The sequence below is a fragment of the Haplochromis burtoni genome, unplaced genomic scaffold, assembly GCF_018398535.1.
Source record: "Haplochromis burtoni strain Fernald_Lab_line unplaced genomic scaffold, NCSU_Asbu1 Contig_98, whole genome shotgun sequence".
NCBI classification, from domain to species: domain Eukaryota; kingdom Metazoa; phylum Chordata; class Actinopteri; order Cichliformes; family Cichlidae; genus Haplochromis; species Haplochromis burtoni.
In genome coordinates this window covers 1,351,566-1,374,700 of record NW_024582459.1, presented here as the reverse complement: position 1 = coordinate 1,374,700, position 23,135 = coordinate 1,351,566, and the positions used below count along the sequence as shown (strand labels likewise).

Genomic DNA, 23,135 nt, shown 5'->3' with positions numbered 1-23,135 from the left:
ACGAGCGCCCCCGCTGGTTAATTTCATTCATTACAACATCACCCGTGTAGACCACGGGAAAATCTGTTGCAGTCACCACTGACTGTGAAACAAAAGCCCACCGTGTTAAAAAAGCAAAACTTATCAAACAGTTTACATGTTTATACATCCTCTTGCTTTACTTATGATTTATTGCATGTGTGACATCAATTTTAATTATATGGCCCCCTTTTTTTTTTAGCCTTGAGACGACGTCCCACAATTTACTTGCTTTTGAAGATATTCCCAAGATTATAAAGACTGTTGTGTGTGAGCACTAGGACAAACTCATGCTTTTCTTTTAATCGCTACAGTATTTATTCAACAAGAGAGCTTGGAATATAATATATGTGGGGTATTCCCCCAGCATTGTTAATGTTTTCCACTTTGCACTAGACAAACACAGTCTTTGCCCCATATTTAGTTTGTTGGGATCTGATCACCAAAACTGCCAGGCTGTCGTATCAGAACCCCTGACTGGTATAGATTTCAGAGTGAAACTCGGAACATTGCATGACCATATTTGTCTGCAGTTTACTTGTTTAGGTATTTAAATAATATCAAACGAGCTGTGAAGCAAGAGGCTTGAATGCAGCAATTTTAGAACTTTTGATTGAGAATTCACTAGAGAGAAAAAAATAAATAAAAATAGTGCTAATATTGCATTGGTGGTCAGGAGGATGAATTAATCTTCCCTAAAACTGCCATGTGTCTACTGGTGGTATTTGAAACTGGTTCTTTTACACATCAAATTAAATATATTTTTTTAGTATGAAGATGCAGTGATTAGCAGTGTCACTTGAAAGCAAGGAGCTTCCTCTTTTGTGCCTCCTGGTCCGCTGGGGCCTTTCTATATAATGTTTTATGTTTTACATTTGCCATTCTGGATGCTCTGGGATCCCCCCACAGTACTCAGACGTGCATGCTTAACTGGGGGTTTTAAGTTGGGTGTGAGTGTAGATTTTCTTTGTTTTCTGTCTATCTGTGCTAGACCTGTGATGAATTGACAGGATTTTATGCATTCAAACCAAAGAACTTCAAAGTACGAATGAGTACAAAGCTTTGACTATCACTGAAATTCCAGTTAGAGTAATTTCTTTTATATATATATTACAAAAAAAGATTTCTCAGGTTGTCAGTAGACAGAACTGAAGGATTGAATCCACTTACCAATAAAGTCATAATTTTGATAACTGTTATTCATTTACCTTTATGTGGCCAAAATAAATTACTCAAGTTTTTGTTTTAAGCAGATAAACAACAAAACCCAAATTTATAATTTTATTTAGACAGTACAAATCAGGGCCATAGGTGTGGCAATGTCAGCCCGTGGAGAGTACAAACAAAATCAGGACAGCTAAATAATTAACTCTCAGAAACTTAATAAGATTAACTTATATGTGTGCTTTGAGAGGCAATTAAAAATGGGTGTAGAAAAGGCTACACAGACACTCAGAGCCAAAAATGCATTTAAGTGCTCAGCAAAAAGTGCAAAATATAAAACATACAGGCAAATATATACAAAAATATCATATGCAGTTAGTTTCATAGTGCTAATTTACACTGAGATTACATTTTTATTACTGTGACATTTTATTTTTAGTGACTGAGCTATAATAGCGAGCATTGCTATAAAAGTTACATTTTAAATGAAGAAAAAAAAAGGCTTAAGAAGAGCGTTCATAAACCATATTACAAAAAAAACTATAAATATTTCTTAATCGCAAAAACATTTGTATATTTTTTCAAAAATGTAAATCCTTGGTGCCAAATACATTGCAAATGCATGTATGCATTGTTTTAATGTGAAAAGTTAGATATTTCCTTTTTAGAGTGTGACGATCTTCAGCTCATTTATCATTTCAGCATTTACAGCCCATTAGCCAGACATACATAATTAGTTACGGTATGTACAGAGAGACAAAAGACAAAAAAAGGCAGACAGATATGTAAAAATAATAGTCACAGAAACATACATTTATAGGATGGAAATAAAAAGTGAAAACATAGTTCCCATAGACGCTGACAACTCCATTCTATTTTACTTTATTGCATATTAATTTTACACAATGAGTCCAATTGTGCCTGCTTGTCCATTATTAACGTGACTCATTAGCAACACAACAGTGTCTCCCTGTATCCCCCTACTGCAGCCCTCTTCACACTGGCTATTCTGCATTTATAAAAGTCTGCAGATAATGCATTAGATGTGTTTACTGGATGTATCCAACGCATATATAATATGCATGTGTGTGGATAAATACACAGCTCGTTGGGATATGGGAATTGAACAATGCATGTTTTTCTCTTTTCACTTTTTCATGTTGTACCGTGTGAATCGTTACTTCTTATTCATTAACACCCATCACAGCTAGCCGTCACCCTTCAGTCCCTTTTCGTTCAGAGATACAATGTGGAGCATAAGAAAATAACAAATGAAAAAAGTATCCATGGCAACAGCAGTACAGCAAGTTCTCTTTTTTGCAGCTTTTAGTTCAAATGTAATTCTCTGAAGTTAAACAGCAAATGCTCATAACATCCAAGGTCCTTAAAGAGAGATTGCGTCTGTCGCCTTTGTGAGCAAAATGTGCAGAATCTGTTCAGTGGTTTAAAAAAAAATCCACTCAAGGATTTCAGTTTTTGTCGTCTTCTCCTTTATATGATGAAGCATAAAAGAGCGAAGTTATCCGTCATCAGGAAACAGCAGCAGCAAAAAGGAGACACATGAAGGAAACAGAGGTTGACGGAGATATAAAAGAGGCTCCTCCACAGTCATCGGCGTTCTCCTGCAGAGACAAAGCAGAAAATGATTTCACCTGGCGAGTCTTCAATTTGCTACCAAGCATTGACGAAAATGTGATGTATTCAAACAGAAAATCATTTTAGGGCCACGGAAGCAGTTGAGTAAGACGAGAGAAGAATGCTGGTTTTATGCATGCATGTTTAAACACATGTACAACCCAATTTTCAAAAACACAAAGATGCTCTGAAAAGGTAAATTAAAACTAGTACAAAGACAAAATATTGAATATTGAATGAAATAAATTAATGTGCAAAAGTCTTGAGTCAGGAAAACGGGAAGGCCTTTGCTTATGACCACTTAAAAAATTACAACAGTCTTCCTCCTTGGAAAAAAAATATAAAGAAATGAGTGATGGCTCAAAATATTTATTCAATTATTATTATTTTTAACAAAATATATGCTCATTTAGAATTTGAAGCCAGTAACGTGTTTCAAAAAGGTCAAGCCAGACAACAAAAATACTAGAAAAGTTTTATAAGATCTCACAACTAATGAGGTCAATTATTAACATGAATAGGTGTAAAAAGAGCATCCTAGAGACTTTTTCATCAGTAAAGACAGGGAGGATTGAACAGTCTGGGTGATTAACTTAAGAGCAATGTTTCATAATGTAAACTTGCAGAGAACTTGTGTTTTTTTCATATACAGTAACATATCTTTAAATAGATTCTGAAAAACTAGACAAAGCAGAAAAGCAACACTGAATGCTCTTCAGGCTCTGCATCGAAAACACAGATTGTGTAGTCAAAATTGCTGCATGGAAGTGGGAACACTTCTGAAAACCTTCATCAGAGAACACACTTTGTAGCTGCATTTACAAATAAAAATAAAAAAACAGTAGTTTGCCCACAGTGAGAATCTGTCACCAAATAGAAGCATTTGGTGCACTGTAACAGAAAAAGATAACAAAAGAGGCTCCAAGCTGCAGAGCAGCTGAAACCCTACATCAACCAAAAATGGGAATTAATTTCTCTTTCAAAAGTGCAGCAACTGATCTCCTCAGTTCCAAAACATTTACAGTGGTTGTCCCTACTTTGTTTTGTTTGTCTAGTTTTTTTGCAGGCATCAACTTAAGAAGGAAAAACCGCTCAGCTTTGAGCTCAGTTTTTATAGTACTTATTATTGTAATATTTACGCTTTAACAGGGTTGTATGAATATACGTGTTTTTTGATGTGTCATGGTGTGGTAAAATGCTGACCTGTGCGTGATAAGAGTGGCAAGACTCGGGGCGTCTGCGAACCTTTTGAGACTTCATCCTGTCACACTTAACTGACGAGTTATGTACAGCGGGGTCAAGGAGCAGCAACAGAAGCATAGTATGGTTTTCCTGCACGCTCATTCAAATATTACCACTAAAGACATGCAGTATAAACATTTTAAAGATATGACATGGCAGGCTCACACCTGGAATCTAACTTAACAGTGCGGCTGGTTGAGTCAGTTAAAGAAACACAACAATTTAGGCCAGCATGCTTAATTAATACACATGTTAGAATAAAGAGTCTGTACTGTAGGTACTGTAGGTCTACAAAGTGTGCCCAGATTGACTCAGTGTATAGGCAGGGTGATGCTGCTGTTAGGTTAAAACAAGCAAACTTTATGTGAACATGATTCACGTGATCCATGAATATAAACATCACAGGATATATCTGACTTCCTCTGGCTCCAGGGTGATGGGTGGGTACTGTTTGGAGCAGTCACAGTCTGCTTGCACCACCAGCATCAACAGGTTGCTCTCTGGTATCTGCTGCACTACAAACATCCTGACATAAACGAAAAGGAAAAGTGTGAAATAGACAAAAACACAGAAAGACAACCTTCTATGTAACATAATGACACAAGCCAGGCAGTGCAGGATGGATAAAATAACATAATTATGATCGTTATTCACACGTGATTATAATGTCATTATATTAACAGCATTACTCAAAAACTATCATGGAGAGTGTGGACCACGTGTAGCTGTGCTGTGTTATACCACCATTAGCCTCATGAGGGTGATCACACCCAGCCTATGGTGACAACCCAGTGATGCTTTCCTCTTTTTACTCTACCCCCCACCCCCCGACCCACCCCCTAGTGCTTTTCCATCTTTGTTTCTGTCACTCACCCCTCCCCAGTCCCTGTACTTTTTTCATTCACCTCTCCTAATACTTTCACTGCTTTCCAACGAGTCACTCTCCCTTCTCCGCTTCTCAGTCTTTCCATAACCCCACACACCATGATCTAAATCAGTTCCTTTCTACTTATTTCCCTCTTTCTGCCACTCTCGTATTAATACAAACTGCTCTCAGTATGCAAAGCAGAGCAAAGCCGTAGAAAATGGATTCTGGAGGAACAATTTAATATGACTGGTGTAGGGCTTAGAGAGGACTACACTGCTATTTCTGCGTGCATAAGTGTGCGTGAGCGTGCGCTTACTTCTGGCATCGTCCGCACTTAATAATGCTGTTGGTCTCTTTGACTGACGGCTCATAAACAAAGCTGGGGTACTCGGTGTCACACGGCTGCAGGATGTCCCCTTTTTTCTTATGAACTGAGGCTAATAGAGAGATAGACAGGGGTCATGTTTAGAGATGAGAATTATAACAGAGCTTGTGTGTTAAAGTGTATGCATGACATTTTGCTGGTGACTGACAGGCTGAGAGTCTGTGACAGGAAATCGAAGGTCTAACGTCTCAATTCTTCACACATCAGCCTTTTATTGCTGCTTCTTGCGTAAGCCAAATAAACCTTAGCTTGCTGCGTATGATAGGACTAAAAGCAGAGAGAGCCATAATGGCTTGTCAAAATGTCTTATCTTGTTCTGAGCCATGTTTTTGTTTGACTTCTTTAGAATTGCATTAACTTCAGTACAAATTTATGCCTGACTCTTGTTTTGAGGGACTTACCAGATGTGTCTGCTCCCACTGAAACCCACTTATGTAACAGACACAGTAAATACTTTTCTTGGTCTGAAGTATAATATAAAATAATACAGCACACCTAAAAGAATGCTTGGCTGTATCAAAGGATGATGATAATAAGGACCATTTGATTGACAGGTTTAGTGATGATGAATGATATTTTTTTAAGAATTGGTTTATAAACCCAGCATTACAGTCATCCAGAGCTGCTCTGAGGGTTGTGTTAATTTACAAAATAGAGATGACACACACGAGATACAAAGAAAGAGTGGTTAGCCTTAATTAGCCACATTTATTCCGAATGTGAGCTCACCGTCAGCAAAATGCTCCGTGTGCCAGAAGCCACAGATATTGAACTCCAGGAGAAATCTTACAAAAGAGAGAGAAAAGAGGAGAGTGGAAGTCAGTTAGGTGGCTATCATTATAGACTAAAGCAGACTGGAAGCATATTGCATGCAGCCTTCCAAAACTGGGCCAGGACCCAAAGTTGTGTCATGGGAATAATAAAATGGGTCCTCAAGTTATTCAGCAGAAATTGGTAGCTTTGGTGGTTGTTTTTCCCCTCCTAACTGGATAAACAGCCTGCTCTTTTATTGAGGCTGTTAGATTTATCAAGTGACTTTATCCCTACCAAGTAAACATAGAAAAAATACTGAGGCTGACTTTCTTAACAGAAAATTGCTAAAATGTTACTTCAATTAGATTTAATAACTACAGTTGTGTATTGCTTTTTTATAATGTTGTGTGTAAAAACATTAGATAAAAACAATCTGATTTTTTTCCATCTGTTGATGCGGTTAACACTATCTCTGATTTTTGGACAGCGATCCAGGCAGCTGAGAGCTTATGTTAATCATTTTTAATTTGGAATTTAATTGTTTCTCTATTATATATATTTATTTATTGTGCATCCATCTGTGTTTTAAATACTGTCCGCAAACTACTGCACAGAATTTAGTTATTTGACAATAAAGAATCTTTGAATAGCTTTTCAGGTAAGTTTTTTTTTTTTTTTAATTTATGGTTTAACTTTGCTAGCAACATTTTAAATTTGGCAAAACTGTTGATGTTAATAAGTAACATAAGTGCACAAAATAGTGTACCTTTGTAGAGTATATATTACATAGTATAGGATATCGGACAATGTAGCAAAAACTGCATAGCCAATCCAGGTTGCCCCTAGCAACACTTACAGTAGGAAGTTGGAGAGGAACCACTTGAGGGCTGAAGCCAAACCGTAGAACGGCTGAAGAGATAGATGGACAAATTCTATTTAACGGAGAACTGATTTTGGGAATATTTCTGTATAGGGAGAGACTTCACTGTACATACACTGAGAAGTGGACGTGCGCTGCTGACAGAGTGCGAGTTCATCTTACACATGGCCTGGTAGTCGAACAAGGATACCCTAAGGAAACATGAGCACACAAACAAGCACACAGTGTTGCTCCTCTGGCAGTATCGACCCACATTGATTCCCTGACCCCCCTCCAGACTACCACACATGTTTGGCTGAGCTTAACCTTTACAGAATCCCTGAAAGCTATTGTAACTTACAATGATCCCAACGCTAGAATTACTTTTCAGACAACTAATTTTTTTTGTTGTTTTTTTGTACGCAGTCGTCAAACACAAGAACACATAAATACAGAAAATCACAGAGTGTAAATATACTCACATTGCTACTAAAGCTCATCCATGCTCAAAACTAGTTATGTAATATCCTGTGTCAAATGAAGCATGACGAAATCTTTTAGCTGTTTAAAAATAGCACATCACTCAGGAGATTTCAAACATAAAAGATGGGCAAAAACTAAGCGTGAAGAAAAAAAACATCCCAAACCCTCAAACTCAAAGGGGAGCAAAAAGGAAAGGCACGGACAGCTTAATCACAAACACCGAGCCAGACGGGCGCATGCAGAGAGCATAGGAGAGAGACTGTACCATTACACTGCTTGCATACTAATGCAGTGTTTAGGTATCTAAGAACCAAAAAACAAAAGGAAAAGATTTGCAAACTGCCACCCTGATTAACATAATTACACAACTCCAATTAAAACCTGATAGCAAAACAGCATGGGGCTGACACAATTGCAATTACGAGCCAGATATTCGTTCGGAGACACGGGACCCATGAAGTGGCACTTCACACAGAGTCAGAAAACCGCAGGTTCTCTCAGGATGGCCGTTCAACCAGTCAATCAGGCGAGGAATGACAACCAGGCATTACCTTTTGAACATGCCCATCCTGATCAATGTGGTCATCACTGAGCCATCAATCTCGCCAAAGAACCTTCCCGCCTAACAAGAAAGAGAGAAGAAAGAAGTCTAAAAAAAGCAGTGTGGCAGAACATAAAAAACTCAAGTCCCAATAATCTGATAGAGGAAATATAAGTTCACTTCTGTGATCTCCTGTCCACTTTCACCTCTGTGCGAACTGCGTGGTCGAGCATTTAGTCACAATAAACTCCCAGTTACGAAAACCTTAGGCTGCTGTGTACAATGCAAAATGCAAAGACTGGCAATCTCTAATTGACTGAAAAAGACCAGCTGCTAAACTATTATCCTATTGAAAGCTATGCAGTGAATCTGAATTTGATCATAGCATTTTTCTAACATAACTATGTTTTCAATGGACATAAAATCTGGACTTCAGACAGGCCATTATACCCATAATAAGTGCTGAAGTCTAGATATATCATTTAGTGTTAATGGTGCTTTCACAGATGTGCAAGTTAACCATGTCTTGTGTAACAATAGTCCTAATATCAACATAGAGGCTAGCTTTTAAATTGTGTGCTGATAACAACTGAGGTCGTCCCTCTTTTACTTAGTCCAAAAGATATATTGATCATGATTTCCAAGAGTTGTTAGACTACAGAGGCCTGGGAATTTGAGAGTCCTGCGCAGCATCTTAGCTGTTCCTACGCTTTTGGACAGAGATCTTGGATGTTGTTCCTGAGATCTGCTGGAGCCACTTGCCTATCTTGGGAATCCCTGCACCTAGTGCATTTGTGGATGCAGTGGTGGACTACACTCACTTCTTCTATAGAATAATTGGTTTTAAATGCTCGTTAGATGAAAAAAGGCATCAAAGATCACAATGTTGTGTTTTTATGTGTTTTGAAATTGAACATAATTGTCTGCTGAGAAATGTTCCTTGCACCTCTGAATTGGTGTACTACATTACAGTACAGCACTACCTCTGACTCAGTTCACTGATTACAGTTATTATTGATAGTCACTGTGGGAAAAGGTTGATATTTGAAAATGTAAATATGTAAAAGTAAAAAAGAGGTACACTGCCCCAGGATGTCACTGCTATTTGGTTAAAAAAATTAAATATTTTTCTCTGTTGGGCTGGTTAATAGTGGTTAACAGGATGAGAAGACAGTTAAAAAACACATTAACCGTTTTCACCTTTTTTTTTCTTTTAAGGTAATAAATATTGAAGAGTGGAAGGGCTCTCAAACAATCAAGTCAAAGACTAAGGAGCACTCCAGCCATATTCTGTGAGTGCATGTGTGAGAACTCACATCATTGCGCTGTTCAGAAATGAGGACAAAGCCATTATTGTCAATCACATAGCACTCGATATCCTGGTAAGAGACAGAGGAACCAATTACTTATGTAAGGAAACATCTGTGTCGAACATCACGAACACAGATAACACAGACACCTAAATAATTTATACCACGTATTCATGAAGTGTTCACCTTTGTAGTTTTGTATAGTAGCAAAAGATAATAAATCTTATATATTTATAATAATAATAATAATAATAATGATAATACACTTTATGGCAGTGTCATTCAAAAGCAAGATATACTCACTAAGCTGTCACAGCGAAGAGGACAAATCCCCTCCACATTTGAGCACTGGCAGTAAAGAAATCAAGACAGGAAAATGTGTGATTATTTCACCATAATCCAACGTTAGAGAGATTTTTTTTCTTTAATCAAATCGACATCTGAGCTTAGATTAGGGCATGTTTGTGTGAGTGACACATGCTCTGTCTGTGTTTGGCTGTGGGGGTGTTAGGCTTGAGAGTGCGACAGTGTCGACAAGTGCATGTGTATGTGAAAAAAAATGTGTCTGTGTTGGTGTGAAATTGTTAATTTCTGTGAGATATGGGCTGTCTACCTGTGATGGGATCTGAGTGGCTTGTTAGCAAGTTTGTGCATGTGTAATGTTAGCATGTCTCCGACTGTGTGGATGTGAATGTGTAATCTGTTTTAACTGAGGTGCGAAGCTGATTTCACAGAGCTTAGCAGGTGCTGAGGACGTTAAATTTGGTTCAGTAGGAAAAAAAAGTCTGCGAGAAATTATTCATACTTACATCTGTGTCATTTGGCTGGGAAGACACAACGATGGCAACAAAGAGAGTGGAAAGAAATCACAAGCATTACATTACATAGCAAGTGGGCTGATTGACTACTTCTGCTGCTGTGAGCTTGCTAACAAAAAAAAGACTACAGATTATTTTCTTGAACACACATTTCAAATGCCTTTTTAATGAGTTTTCGAGCAGGCTCGTAAAACTTCAGCAATTTTGGAAAATAGTGTACAATTAGATGCTTTCTCATAAAAAAAACCATCAGTTTGTGCTATAAGAAAACATTAAAAGGGATCTGTATCAGTGCAATCAGACTATTTGTCATAATACAAAAGTTTTTAACCATAAGCAAAGTCTGAAACTTTCCTTCTGTTCTTTCGTCTGTGGACTGATGATGAACACCAACAGTTTTCCTGATGATCTTATGTTGTCTGCAGTATATGTGGCTTGGCGTCTATGGACAATGTGTCTTTGGATTCATGGTCAGGCTAAACAGAGCATGTCGAAGTGTGAATGAGACCATCTATCATCCTTTTCAATCCCATTACAGCAAAGTGTCAGTCTTTTTCTCTGCTTCCCATCGTCGCCTCCTGAAATAAACTACAATTTGGTGGACTGACAGAAGTGACAATGCTTCTCCCCCACACACTACGGGTAAATGGCACCGCTTGATGAGGAGCAGCACTTACGAGAAAAGGAACTGTCTCTTTCTGCTAACTGAAGCAGATCATGAAAATATACAACCTTGCTAATGAGTCCCGGGAATCACGCTAATCAATGTAGATATGAAGCAAAACTGATCAAAACCACCATACAAATGTGGTGACAGTAGAAGAAAAAGACAGTCAAATCAATAAGAGTTATCTTCTTTGCAGCTTTAATTTGCTTGGCAAATTAAGTGGAAAACCGCCCATTAGTTTAACATGATTTGTGAGCATGACAGATATGCGCTTTCAGAAGGCATCCAAGGTGGAAAAGCTTAATCTGTAGGGAAGCATTAAATATGTTTATTACATTACATTCATCTGTGAGTGAAATTTCTAACATGCTCTTGAGACTCTTATTTTATCAGCATCTACAACTCTACTAAAACAAAACAAAAAAAACAATCAATAATTGTTAATAATGCGTTGATCTTCTCTTTTTATTTTTCTAATTATTTACAGTTCACGTATCATATCTCATCTTCACAGTTGTCAGCCAATCAATGTCAGGAACTCAATTCATTTAGGCATTTATATATGGTGAAAAAGAGCTGCTGAAGTTTAAAATGAGCATCAGAATAGTGAAGAAAAGCAATTTAAATGACTTTGCATGTGGCATGGTGGATGGTGCCAAACAGGCTGGTCTGAGTAGTTCAGAAAATTCTGATGTACTCTGATTTCCCCACACAACCAACTCTAGGGCTGTCATGGTCCTGGGTCATTTAACCTAGTCTTAAGTTTATTTCCAGAGTGCCTGGTTATCCTGATTTGAGTTTCTTATGGTCCCTGTTTAGTTCCTTGATTATTTAGTAATTTCCCCTTGTGTCGTTGCCCTCTGTGCGTCTGTGTTTGTGTTTGTATGAGTTCTTGTGCCTTGTTTCCCCTCCTTGTTTTATTCCATCATGTTTCCCCAGCCAGTCATGTCTCTCTCTCCCTCGTGTTCCCTCGCTCCCTCTCGTCTGCCTCTCCTCCACTCCTGCATCATGTTCCTCTGTTTCCTGCCTTATTGTGCAGGTCTCGTGTTTCCATGTTCATGCCGTTCAGTCTTGCCTTCCTTGTCTTGCTATGGTTATTCGTGTCAGCTGTGTTCCCTGTGTGTTCTCATTTCTCGTTATCCTTCTGTGTATTTATGTTAGTGTCTCCCTCAGTTCTGTGTCGTGTGCTCCCTCATAGCTGCGTGTACCTCTCCGTGTTTCTCCAAGTGTATTTTTATTAGAATTTTCCCAGTTTAGTTTTGTATTGGTTTGCATCCAGCAATAAAGCTGTGTTCTTTTGAGTCTACGTTTTCGTCTCCGTGAGTTTGCGTTTGGGTCCTATTCCTGCCTGCACACAGCTGGTTTATGACAAGGGCTTAAAGAGAGTGGCACAAAAAGTGAAACTGTTCAGGGAGTGGCATCTCTCTGGATGAAAAGGACTTGCTGATGTTAGAGGTCAGAGGAGAATGATCACAATGCTTTAAGTCGATAGGAAGGCAATAGTAGCTCCAATAACCGCTGCTATTAAAAAAAAAAAAAAAAAAAAGTATGTAGAAGAGTATCTCTGAATGTACAACACATTCAACCCTAAACCAACTAGGCCACAGCAGCAGAAAACCACACTGGGTGCCACTCCTTTTACCTAAGAACAAGAACATTGCTTCATCTCAATTTCTGCTGCGACATTCAGATGGTAGGGTTGGATTTTGATGAAAACAACATGAAACAATGGGTCCATCCTGACATGTATCAATGGTTCAGCTGGGTAGTGTTGGAATGGTCGTACACTAGGGGTATATACACCCCTTTGTACCATCATCTTTTGCCTTGTCTTTATGACTACAATGTGCCCATGTTCTAATGGCTGAAAGCAGCTATTAAGATGTCCCAAATGTCAAATCATTTCAAACTGTTTTCTTGAACATGGCAATGGTTTCACTGTACTCAGGTGGCCTCCACAGTGACTGAACCTCAGTCCAGTAGAGCAGCTTTGGGATGTAGTGGGAAAAGACTCTTATTATAGATGTTCATGTGACAAACCTGCAGTAATTATGTGATGTTATAATATCAATGCCGACTAAAATCTCTTAGGAATGTTTCCAGCACTTTGTTGAATGTGTGTCTTGATAAATCAACACATCCATTTCTAAATGGAAAAGGGCACCCAACCTGAGAGTTCCCTGAGAGCATCTATGTTTATCACTAGTGCTTCCTGTTTCCTGTCCTACGCCAAATAAGAAAGAAAAAAAAGTGGATTTCCATAAATGTTCTGTAGCTGACTCCAAATCAGAGGTAATTAGTAGAACTGCCCACAGTCGCCACAGCAAAAGCAGCATCATTAGTCTCTGGTCTAGTCTGGGTATCTTATCTAATAATGCTCAAAAACGTGTGTGTGTGTGTGTGTGTTTTACTAAGATTATGAAAAGTGGTGTATTTCTGGAATGAGACAGCAAGCCAAGACAAGATAATTTCTTTCTTCTGCAGGCTGCAGAAAAGGTCATCCATGCTTTTATCGCTATCAGACTAGACTGCTGCAGTTCACTTTACTCAGATCTCAGCATTCAAAACATCAGAGGACTGCAGTTGATTTAAAATGCTGCTACCAGACTTTTAAGGTACTAAGAGAAGTGACCACATTACCCCAACTGCCCTTCACTGGCTACCAGTGAGTTTTAGAATTGCTTTTGAGATTTTACTACTTGTTTTTAAAGCCTTAAATGCTGTAGCTCCTGTCCACGTCTCTTATGTGATAACTCCTGTGCACACCTGCTGCTTGAGATATTCTGGCAGGACTACAGTAATGGTTCCTAATTTGTGGTGCGTCACCAAGAGTGACCGGGACTTTACTTCCCGCCCCCTCAGCTGTGGAACCTGAAGATCTGAGGAATGCTAACTCTGTATCCTCTTTCAGATCTCCTTTTAAAAACGTCCTTTTTTAATGTCCATATCTTAAACGATGATGTTTTTTCAGATTCATTTAAAATATATTCTCGTTTTTTTTCTCAGTAAAATGTTGTCCTGTTTTATTACATTAATTTCATTTTTTATAATCGGGGTCCACATAAGTGGTCCACAGGTGCTTATTCGCTGTCAAAATAAAAGACGTGCACCAGATAAGAAGTTGCAATGCGCGTTTGCGTACATATAAAAGGCACAGTTTTTGTCTGCTAGAGTAGGATTTTCACAGCATATTCTGCACCAGAATATAAGTAATTGCTTAAAGGAGCTCGCTTCTTCGACATCTTTAAGAGTTCTAAACAAATGTCTGTCCTCCTCAAGAAAATCTTATGTACCCAAACGCGCGTTGCAACTTCTTATCTGGTGCACGTCTTTTATTTTGACAGCGAATGCGCACCTGCGGACCACTTATTTGCACCCCTGCATATAATTTCACGGTTATTGAGTAGTGTGATCACAAACACAGAAATAGAATGTAAGTACATAGTTAAAAACAGAGGAAGAGAAACACAGGAGTGTTCTCTATGAGATAAATAGGATGCCAAGGTGTGAATAGCACAAAATCTATCATCTTTTGATTCCCATTACTGTCGCCTCAGAACCCCTCACTAATCATGAATTGCTGTCAGACAAAATATAGCAGCAGTTGGCTGTGAGAGACACATGGAGCCTTATATTATAGGGTTTGCATTGTATTTTTTAATATCATGTATTTTTATGAAAGTCTGTTTTTCAGATTTAATCATTGTAGATATTATAATCTGTCAGCGGAGCAAAGCAATGAGACATATATTACTAGTCATATTTAATCCTTCATTTTTACACTTTCTGTTTCCTTTATTTGCATTTTTCACTGTATCTACCACACACATGACTTTTAAATTCCATGGATGTTATGAGCACAGTAGAGTTTTGTAAAAGGAGCTTCCTATTATGATCCTAACAGACTTCAAAAGGATCTTAGCTCTTGCTTTATTTTTCCCTAACTATGAAACTCATTTACTAATAAATCAGGTTTTAAGATAGACAAGCTCCCACTGTAAGCCACAAAAGGGTGACCCTCACTCATGTGGCTTCTACTGACATGATAATTGTGCACAGTTTCTTGCCTTAATCATTTCTCAAAAACACAAAGCTAAAGCAAATTTTAATCAATAATTAAGGCAATCCAATTATTAGTTGCCTTTACTTCATATACTGTATGTCTCTCGGAGTAAGCTAATGGTGAAGAAGTGTACAAATGAGAGGGAAAGCAATATAGTTTCTCTTAACACTGACTGTCTGTGCCCCAACACAGAGGGTAAATATGACAACCCATTGGTAGCAGTATTTTTAGATAGATAAATAGGTTATAGCTGCCATGTGACTGATTATCTTTCCTGCTGAGACTAAGTCTTTCATTTAGGATTTACAGCAGGTACAGTATCTCCACCCCTCAGGGAGAGTACTTAAATAGACTATAGAGAAGATTTCATGCACGTTTGCATGGATGGACATGCATAAACATACACAGAAAAAAACAAGCCTATAGTGTAAGTACACACACACACACAGACGCACAGACACAAACTCTCTAAAATAAAGATCTAGTACATGGCAGCAAGACAAGATGATTATGTAAACTACTTATGGGGGAAAAGAGAGGTTAGAGGAAAGGAGACAGCATGGGAGATAAGAAAGGAATGGATGTAAGAAAAGGGGCACTGCTGATAAGAAATTAAGTGTGGAAAAGTAAGGAGGAAAAAAGAAAAAATACAGATTTAGGAATGACAGTATCAAGTATTCACACAGTAAACAGGAATGATTTTGTGTAAATGCATCATAAATCTAGTGGATAACAACTCTGCTGCACATAATGCTAATGAGTTCATAGCTGATGGATATGGACATAACAACGCACTTGCACACAGATGGCCATGCATATGGTGTCTGCCCAGCACACACACATTACCATTAATAAGCACATATACAGATATAGAATAATCTTTTCTTCAATGTTTTCTTCAAAATCCCACCATCACGACACCACAGACACAGAAACATGTGCACACATACACACTCAAAAACCTGGGTCCTGCTGTATTCGGCGATGGAAGCTATCCATCACTTAATGGCTAGCCAGATGCCTTAATGCTTTTTTAACTGCTGTCATTTACAGCCGTGGGACACGACGAGGCCAAGGGCCAAGATATCAAACACCTGCTGCAGGAAGTGTTAGGCCAAATTTTAAAAAAAAAAGTTTTCCCTAAATAAAATATTTTTCTGAAGGTGTGGAAGAACTCAAAAGGATACTAACCATGCAGCAGAACTACAGGGTGGGCCATTTATATGGATACACCGTAATAAAATGGGAATGGTTGGTGATATTAAAGTCCTGTTTGTGGCACATTAGTATATGTGAGGGGGCAAACTCCTCAAGATGGGTGGTGACCATGGTGGCCATTTAGAAGTCGGCCATCTTGGATACAACTTTTGTTTTTTCAATAGGAAGAGGGCCAATGCCTGAACATTCAAACTTAGCTTGTAATGTAGCATGAGATGGGTGGTCTCGTAGGGTGTCTTGCATTGAAATCTGCTGCAATGACCCGGTTACTGCGTTCACCAGATATCAACACAATTTCGATCCGCTCCTCACGTGTTAACCTCTTCGACATGTCAATGGCTGTGAACAAAGAGAAACTTGTAAATAACTCATGAAAGAATAAAGTTACGTTGAAACCAAGCACACCATTGTTTTTCTTGTGACATTACCAATAAGTTTGATGTGTCACATGGCCCTCTTCCTATTGAAAAAACAAAAGTTGTAAATGGCCACCATGGTCACCACCCATCTTGAGGAGTTGTGCAAAATGGGTTAAAACATAAACAACTGTGGGATACTGTTTGTCCGTGATTTGGAGAGCCCAGCGATGCTCCCGACGCAGGGAAAACCAATTCTGCAGGGGAGACCTACCTTGGCACTTGTGCAGGTGAAGCCAAAGGGAAATATGCTTCACCATATTTTCTAGTCTTTGGCTTGAAGAAGTTGGTTTGGAAACATATTTGGCGATGCTTCATCTCCTGCTTTGTGTTTGTGTGGGAACCCGTCAAAAACCTGTCCATTATGCTAGCAGTGTCCAAGCGTTCTTTGTTTTTGTTTTGTTTTTTTTCATACCCCTGCAATGGCTCTGCGCCCCACACTTTGGGAACCTCTGGATTAGGGAAAGTAACCAAAAGTGTCCGGGTCGGAAAAAGGAGACAGAGAGGCAAAATGGTTAAATTAAAGAGTTTTATTACGGTTTCTATTTATAACTCAACTAAAAGAGACGGACAAGCCACTATCACCATTTGAAGCAACAAACCAAAACACAAGTATTGGTCAGTAAACTGAAAAGTAAGTCAAAAAGACATTAGTGACCAAACACACTCCTCTCCACCGAGCAGGAGCAAGCAACCACCAAACACACCGCTCACTAGCTGCAACCACTCACATGGCACTCTGGCACCAGAACTCACCTTTCTCTGCCCTTAAATACCTTTAATTGCTGATGTGAGTCAGCTGTACAAAAGAAAAAGGTGGCACCTAAGGCAGGAGAGATGGTAGGACAACACCCACACAGGCAACTTCAGGAGGAGGCCCTGCTAGGCCATAACATTCATATCAGTAATGCTCAACATAATGTGACGAGGAAGCAAGCAATTGACTAACCAAAATAACACAGTACAAGCTTAAGTTCTATACACTTGGTTGTCCCTGGAAACAGCATGGCAGCAGCATACTGCTGAAGGAGAATCAGAGTGAACATAAGATGTAAGAGTGAACTTTTCTTCTAGAAATTGCTGGAGAAAGTCTTTGTTTTGGAAGTTGGGGGCACATATTCTCTAGAAAAATCAGCTCAGGTGGGGCTCGGGATCTATCCAGAGAAGGGCTGTTTTATTATAAACAAGTCTGTCAGATAAATCTATGTGGAATATCTGAACTGTAAGATGCAGAAAACAAGCAGAAACTACAAAGAAAGGTTATCTCTGATGTTAGCAGAGCTCTGTTTGTTTGATAACAATCGTAGGTGCTAAGCGTTTGTGGACAGGACTCAGGGAAAATCTATAGGACACAGTTCTGGCAAAGCGCTGACAGTTTGAAACAATCGACCTATATCAATCAGCTGTTCTGATAATGTCTCCCTCTGGCAAATGAAATAAATAAATGCTCCAGGTGGCAACAACCACAGGTATGTGAGGTACAAAATAAGATGCATTTTCAGTATTGGATAATAGTGTAGTTTGCAGTTGACTGTTAAATGTTGGTTGTGTTGGTGTCTATGTGAGCCCCATGACTCCCAGACTGGCACCCAACTGGAGCTTTGCCCAGTGTCATTCGGGCTCCAGCCCCTCAGCGACCTTAAGTTGGATAAGCGGTTAAGAAAGTGGATGAATGAATTCAAGTCTTTGTAACAGCCTGAAAAGATGACCTTTCACTTTTCAAACAAATTTGGACATAAAGGGATGCTTTATAAAGGCAATGAATAGCTGACCAGATTTAGCCCAGGAAATAACACACTTGGATGTCCCTGCGTCACTCAATCCAGTGCTGATTCTAAAAATCTCTCTTTAGCGCACAAGATATGCAATGAAAACAACTCTAATGATGGCATTTATTCTTCCACTCCTATGTTTAAGGCAGGGTTAGCGCTCCTTTAATATTGGTAACAGTGATACAGAACACATTACATTAAGCTTTGGATGAAACAAAGTTTGAATGCTGTAATTACCAACTAATGGAGCAGAAAATGAACCTATAATCACAGGTTAAACTCCTGGAACAGACAGTGTATTCATTACCAACCACGTTTCATGCAGAATATTGATCAGGTTTATATTCACTCACTGCATTTCTCAAACTGGAAAAGCAGCTTAGGATGCAAAGTCCTGATAGGTAAAAAATACTCAGAAATTGCTGCGCTCTTTTCATCTCATTGTAAAACAAAGCTTTCACGACAGCGCTCAGCTAAAATTGAAATTTAAATCTGACAAAATATAAATCTTCTTTTGGATTGCACCAGAAATGGAAAAATGTGCATGCAAAGATATTGACAGTGTTCAACCCAAAGGAAATAAAATAGGGCATATTGTTTGGAGGAGAGGAATGGAGTTATTATTTACAAGCTGAAGTATGTGCTGTTTTTTCTAAAAGCATCTTCAGTCTTTTATCGGGGGAAAAAATACAAAGAGAAATAATAAATCTAATATGGAAAAAAAAAGAACCAATACTACAGTAATTACAGGGCTTAATTTTCAAACACTACACACTTATATAAGAACTCATAGCACAGTTTTTCACTGAATAATAGAGCTGTGAAAGAATAAAGTTAATAACAGTCAGCGATGTAGCTACAAGTCAGTTTTATTTAAGAGTGCGTCCAAAACTGTCTTGTTCTCTATTCTAACATTCTATTTTTTTTTAGTAAATCTCAGTAACTTCATCTTTCAGCACTTTTACAAAGACTATAAAAAGTTTTATGGAGAGATCTTGCTCTAACAGACACTCTGTGGACCTACCTGTGCTGCAATGCCCCAAAATTTGGATTCAATCACCTCCAGAGTCATCTGGACCCCGATGGCTGTGAGAGAGATAGAAAGCGAGACATCAATCAGGTGCAATAAAACGTCTAATATAACACTGACTGGATAAATAATGCTACAATCACTTCTCTCCGATATGAAGACGGTTGGAAAAAGCAATATTATGATTAAGTAGGGTGATAACAGTTTTATAAGTGGTAGCGGTAACAAAATATCAAGTGAGGCTAGTAGCAACATATAACTTGTATTAGTGATGCTCAAAGACGGCAGTGCTGCGGTAATATTTTCAGTAAGCAGTGATTGCTTCAGCAGCAATAACAGCTCCGTTAGTGGAAAAGGGAGGGGAAACTTTAGTTCTAGCACTTAGGAATAAAGAAAATTAATGAGCCGATTAATGTCTCAGTGAGAGACGACCATCTCTCAGCTCTGAGGCTGGAGGAGTAAAAGAGGACCTTCTGTACAGATCAGCTCTGCCTTCAGAGCTCAACTTATGAAAATCCTTTTACATTAAATGGCCTTCTGAGGCATGTGAACCTTCTATTCTTAGACATCGTGAATGTTTATGTGAGCGCACACGTGTGTGTCTCCGGCCTCTCTCTACAACACAGCACTCACAGCCAGAAAACATTAAACCTAGAATTAGTGCGTATCACTCACGCACTTACACACACACACGGCGGCAAAGTGATTGCTTCTGTCAGCTCAGGGCTGTATGTCTGTCAGCATTTCAGTTAATGCAAAAAGGAACTGTAATTGCATAAGTACCCAGTGCGCACATACTGTATACACCGACACACATGCAACAAACACACACTCTGCGAGGGAAGATATGGCACTTCATATTAGCATCAAAGACTCAGCGTTTTTCTCCCGGCGAGCTCAGTACAGCTACTTAGGGAAAGCCTTTGCAATGCTCACAATACACAAAACAGATAAACACACACACATGCCTGCACACACACCCCTCCTTACAGAGCCACTGTAGGTACGCGTATTGTAAAGTATGTCAGCATATAACAATAATGCCAAAAAATCTATTAATCATTATTTCTAGGAAAGTGGCCCAGAAAATGTTTTATTTGTTTCTAGGCCACATTCCTGGAAATATTATAAAAGACAAGAAAAAATAAATGCTGTCCTCAGTGGTAGCTGTGGCCCTGTACAAACCAAATACTGCATTTTACACATTTGTATACATTTGTCTCTCTTCCAGGTAGCCTTTGTTTCCCCTCGCTACCATCAGAACTTTAATTAGCATGAAATTAGCGTGAGTTGTGTAATCAGTCAGCGTGAGCATCATGGATGAATTAGCTTCTGTCCGAGCTGCACTGCTGTTCTGCCACGTGGATGTCTCAACCTGGAAGGGCAGATGTGGTCAGCGAACTGAACATATTTCTTTCAATTTTGCTTGTTAAATGCAAATTATGGGATGAATTACAGATGCCCGAGGACCTATGTGTTCTCGTCGAGATCAGGATGTTATGAGGATAATGCTCCCATGTGTTCTGTCCTCAGGTGTGCGTTTTTGTGACTGGAAATGTGCTGGGTTTTGTCCAATCTCTTGAAAATCAAGCGTGATGCAGAGTCCCGGCTGTAATCAGCCTGTAATCAGTCAGGTAGACACTAAAAAAATACTAAGCTGATTGGGGAGCTGTTTAAAAAAATATCGGGTAAGTTAAAAAATATTCATAGGTGTTAAAATCTACAGACTAACATAAGTGTGATCTGCTGTGTTTTCTCCTTTGAAGAAAAACTGCCAGAAACTGTCCATTCTCATATCGCCTCTCCCTGCTGGCGCTAGTGACCTTGAAGTGTCTACCTCCACCATAATCTCAGATAAAGTGTTGTAAGGCAATAATAGAGGGCAGCAGTAATCTGCCTTTTGCCTTTCTGAGTTGGAGGCTGATAGGCTAAATCTAATTAAAATCACAACACTGATCCGTGTGTGTGAGTTTCTGAGTGTAAGCGGGAATGGTTGTGTTTTTCACAATGTGTGTGCACAACTTGCAAGTATTCAACACTTGATGTGTGTTTGATTTGCATACAATTGTGTACACAAGGATATGCATGACCCTGCATGGATGGAAGAGAAAATGTGTGTGCGCGCGTGATTGAGTGTGTGGAAGCATATCCTGCACACTCACAAAGTGTGAGGTGCAATTAGCGCAAGCTGCCAATCACTGCGCAGTACACTTCAAACAGGAAATTAATTAATGAAGAAATAAATAAAAAATTTAAGCAACCAAGAGCTGGAGTTAATTGGTTATTATACTGGCGAGACAGAGTCATGAGAGATGGAGGGAGGTGAACTGTGAATGACTGGTAAAAAGACTGAGCAAGAAGGAAAACAGGCCAGAAAAAAGGCCTGAATTTACAAGCATCTATTTTATCTCTGAAACATTTATAAAGTACTAGAATTAAGTTTTTATTTGCCTAATGTGACTCATTTTATTGCAATGCAGATAAATGATTGATCTTTGTAAATTTGATGCATATAAACACACAATAAACATAAAAAAACAAGATAATGAAGGTTGCCTCCTATTCAAAACACTATGGTTTTTTTTTTGTGCAAGCAGCTTATTATAATCCATCAGTATTATTAGGTAATCACTGATCACATGTTAGTCTGAGACAGCATCTGTTATTTCACCGAATGACCCCAAACAACATATGTTGTTAACATTACAGTGTTAAAAAGCCCTCTAGTGGGCATTGAAGTTAAGACAAAGGAGAAAAATTGGATAGATTGGTCCTGAAAAGTGCTCACAGGAAGCCTGAGGACATAGGTTGACTTTAATAATGTATTTCTAGTTAAAAAACAACCCAAAAACTATCAGTCATATCAGCAGAAAGGCTGGCTGGAAGACTTGCTAGCCTGGATCACATTTTAATGTTGGAAGTTTGCTGGTATGCTCATTCAGTATAATCATTTTCCTGCTGCACAGTGCAATTTAACACAAGCTGTTATACACATTGGTGTCACATTTGAGCATATCATATTTTAGTAAACAGAGCAGTTCATGTTCATGGCTGCAAGGTGCTCAGTCCTGTGATTACAAATCAAGTCCAAATCATCACCCCTCCACCACCGTGCTTCATAGTTAGTATGAGGTGATTGTGCTGATATAAAAACCAAATGTGTTTGGTTTTCATCATACGTGGTACTGTGCATTATTGACATGGATCTTCATTTTGGTATTGTCTGCCCCAGAAGTGTTGTAATTTGTTCAAATGCAACAATGCAAACTTATCCTATGCTGCCGTGTACTTTTCAGAGCGAAGAAGCTTTCTTCTGGCAAATTTCCAAACAACTTGTTCGGTTTTTGTCTAATTGTTCTGTCATGAACTTTAAGATTTAATATGCACACTGCAGCCTGTAGACTCTAAGATGTACCTCTTGGGTTTTTTGCAATTTCTCTGACTATTGCATTGTTTGACCTTGGGGTGAATTTGCTGAGAAGTTCACTCCAGGAAAAACTCAGTGGTTTCCACTTGTGAATAATTTTCCTCACTGTAGAATGATGGACTTTAAATTGTTTGGAAACAGCCTTATAGCCTTTCCCAGATTGATGGGCACCAACAATTGCTTCTCTAAGATCATTGCTGGTGTCTTTCTTTCTTGGTATTCTGTTAGCACACACCTGAATGCTCCAGCAACCAGCCAAAACGTGTGCTTTTATCATTCAAGTCCATTTGATTAGAAACACCTGAGTGCTACTTACTTATAAATTCAGTTTGAAGCAGTAAGGCCATACTTGGTTTTTCTCATACTGCTTCTGCATTTTGGGTTATTATTTATTTATTTGTTTATTAAATAATAACAGGGTGCAATATGTCATGTGTTGTTCAACTGAGGCTGTAATTTTCCTATA

At 38.7% G+C, this 23,135-nt stretch overlaps 1 protein-coding gene across 3 annotated transcripts in view; it reads right to left on the bottom strand.

Moving 5' to 3' along the window:
• Positions 1–1,259: 1,259 nt before the first annotated feature.
• Positions 1,260–23,135, bottom strand: part of cacna2d4a (calcium channel, voltage-dependent, alpha 2/delta subunit 4a) — a 107,784-nt gene continuing 85,908 nt past the window's right edge. For 2 of the 3 annotated variants that reach the window (XM_042222954.1, XM_042222953.1), the window contains exons 28-39: positions 19,237–19,298; positions 10,068–10,082; positions 9,562–9,606; positions 9,265–9,327; positions 7,959–8,029; positions 7,061–7,136; positions 6,922–6,974; positions 6,042–6,097; positions 5,244–5,364; positions 4,470–4,585; positions 4,021–4,103; positions 1,261–2,804 (exon numbers count right to left, since the gene is read on the bottom strand). In XM_042222954.1, the coding sequence (XP_042078888.1) occupies positions 2,712–2,804; positions 4,021–4,103; positions 4,470–4,585; positions 5,244–5,364; positions 6,042–6,097; positions 6,922–6,974; positions 7,061–7,136; positions 7,959–8,029; positions 9,265–9,327; positions 9,562–9,606; positions 10,068–10,082; positions 19,237–19,298 (854 nt within the window). In that variant the 3' untranslated portion in view covers positions 1,261–2,711. Of the gene's footprint in view, positions 2,805–4,020; positions 4,104–4,469; positions 4,586–5,243; positions 5,365–6,041; positions 6,098–6,921; positions 6,975–7,060; positions 7,137–7,958; positions 8,030–9,264; positions 9,328–9,561; positions 9,607–10,067; positions 10,083–19,236; positions 19,299–23,135 lie in introns of all 3 variants that reach the window. The other variant, XM_042222955.1, reaches the window with a different exon arrangement.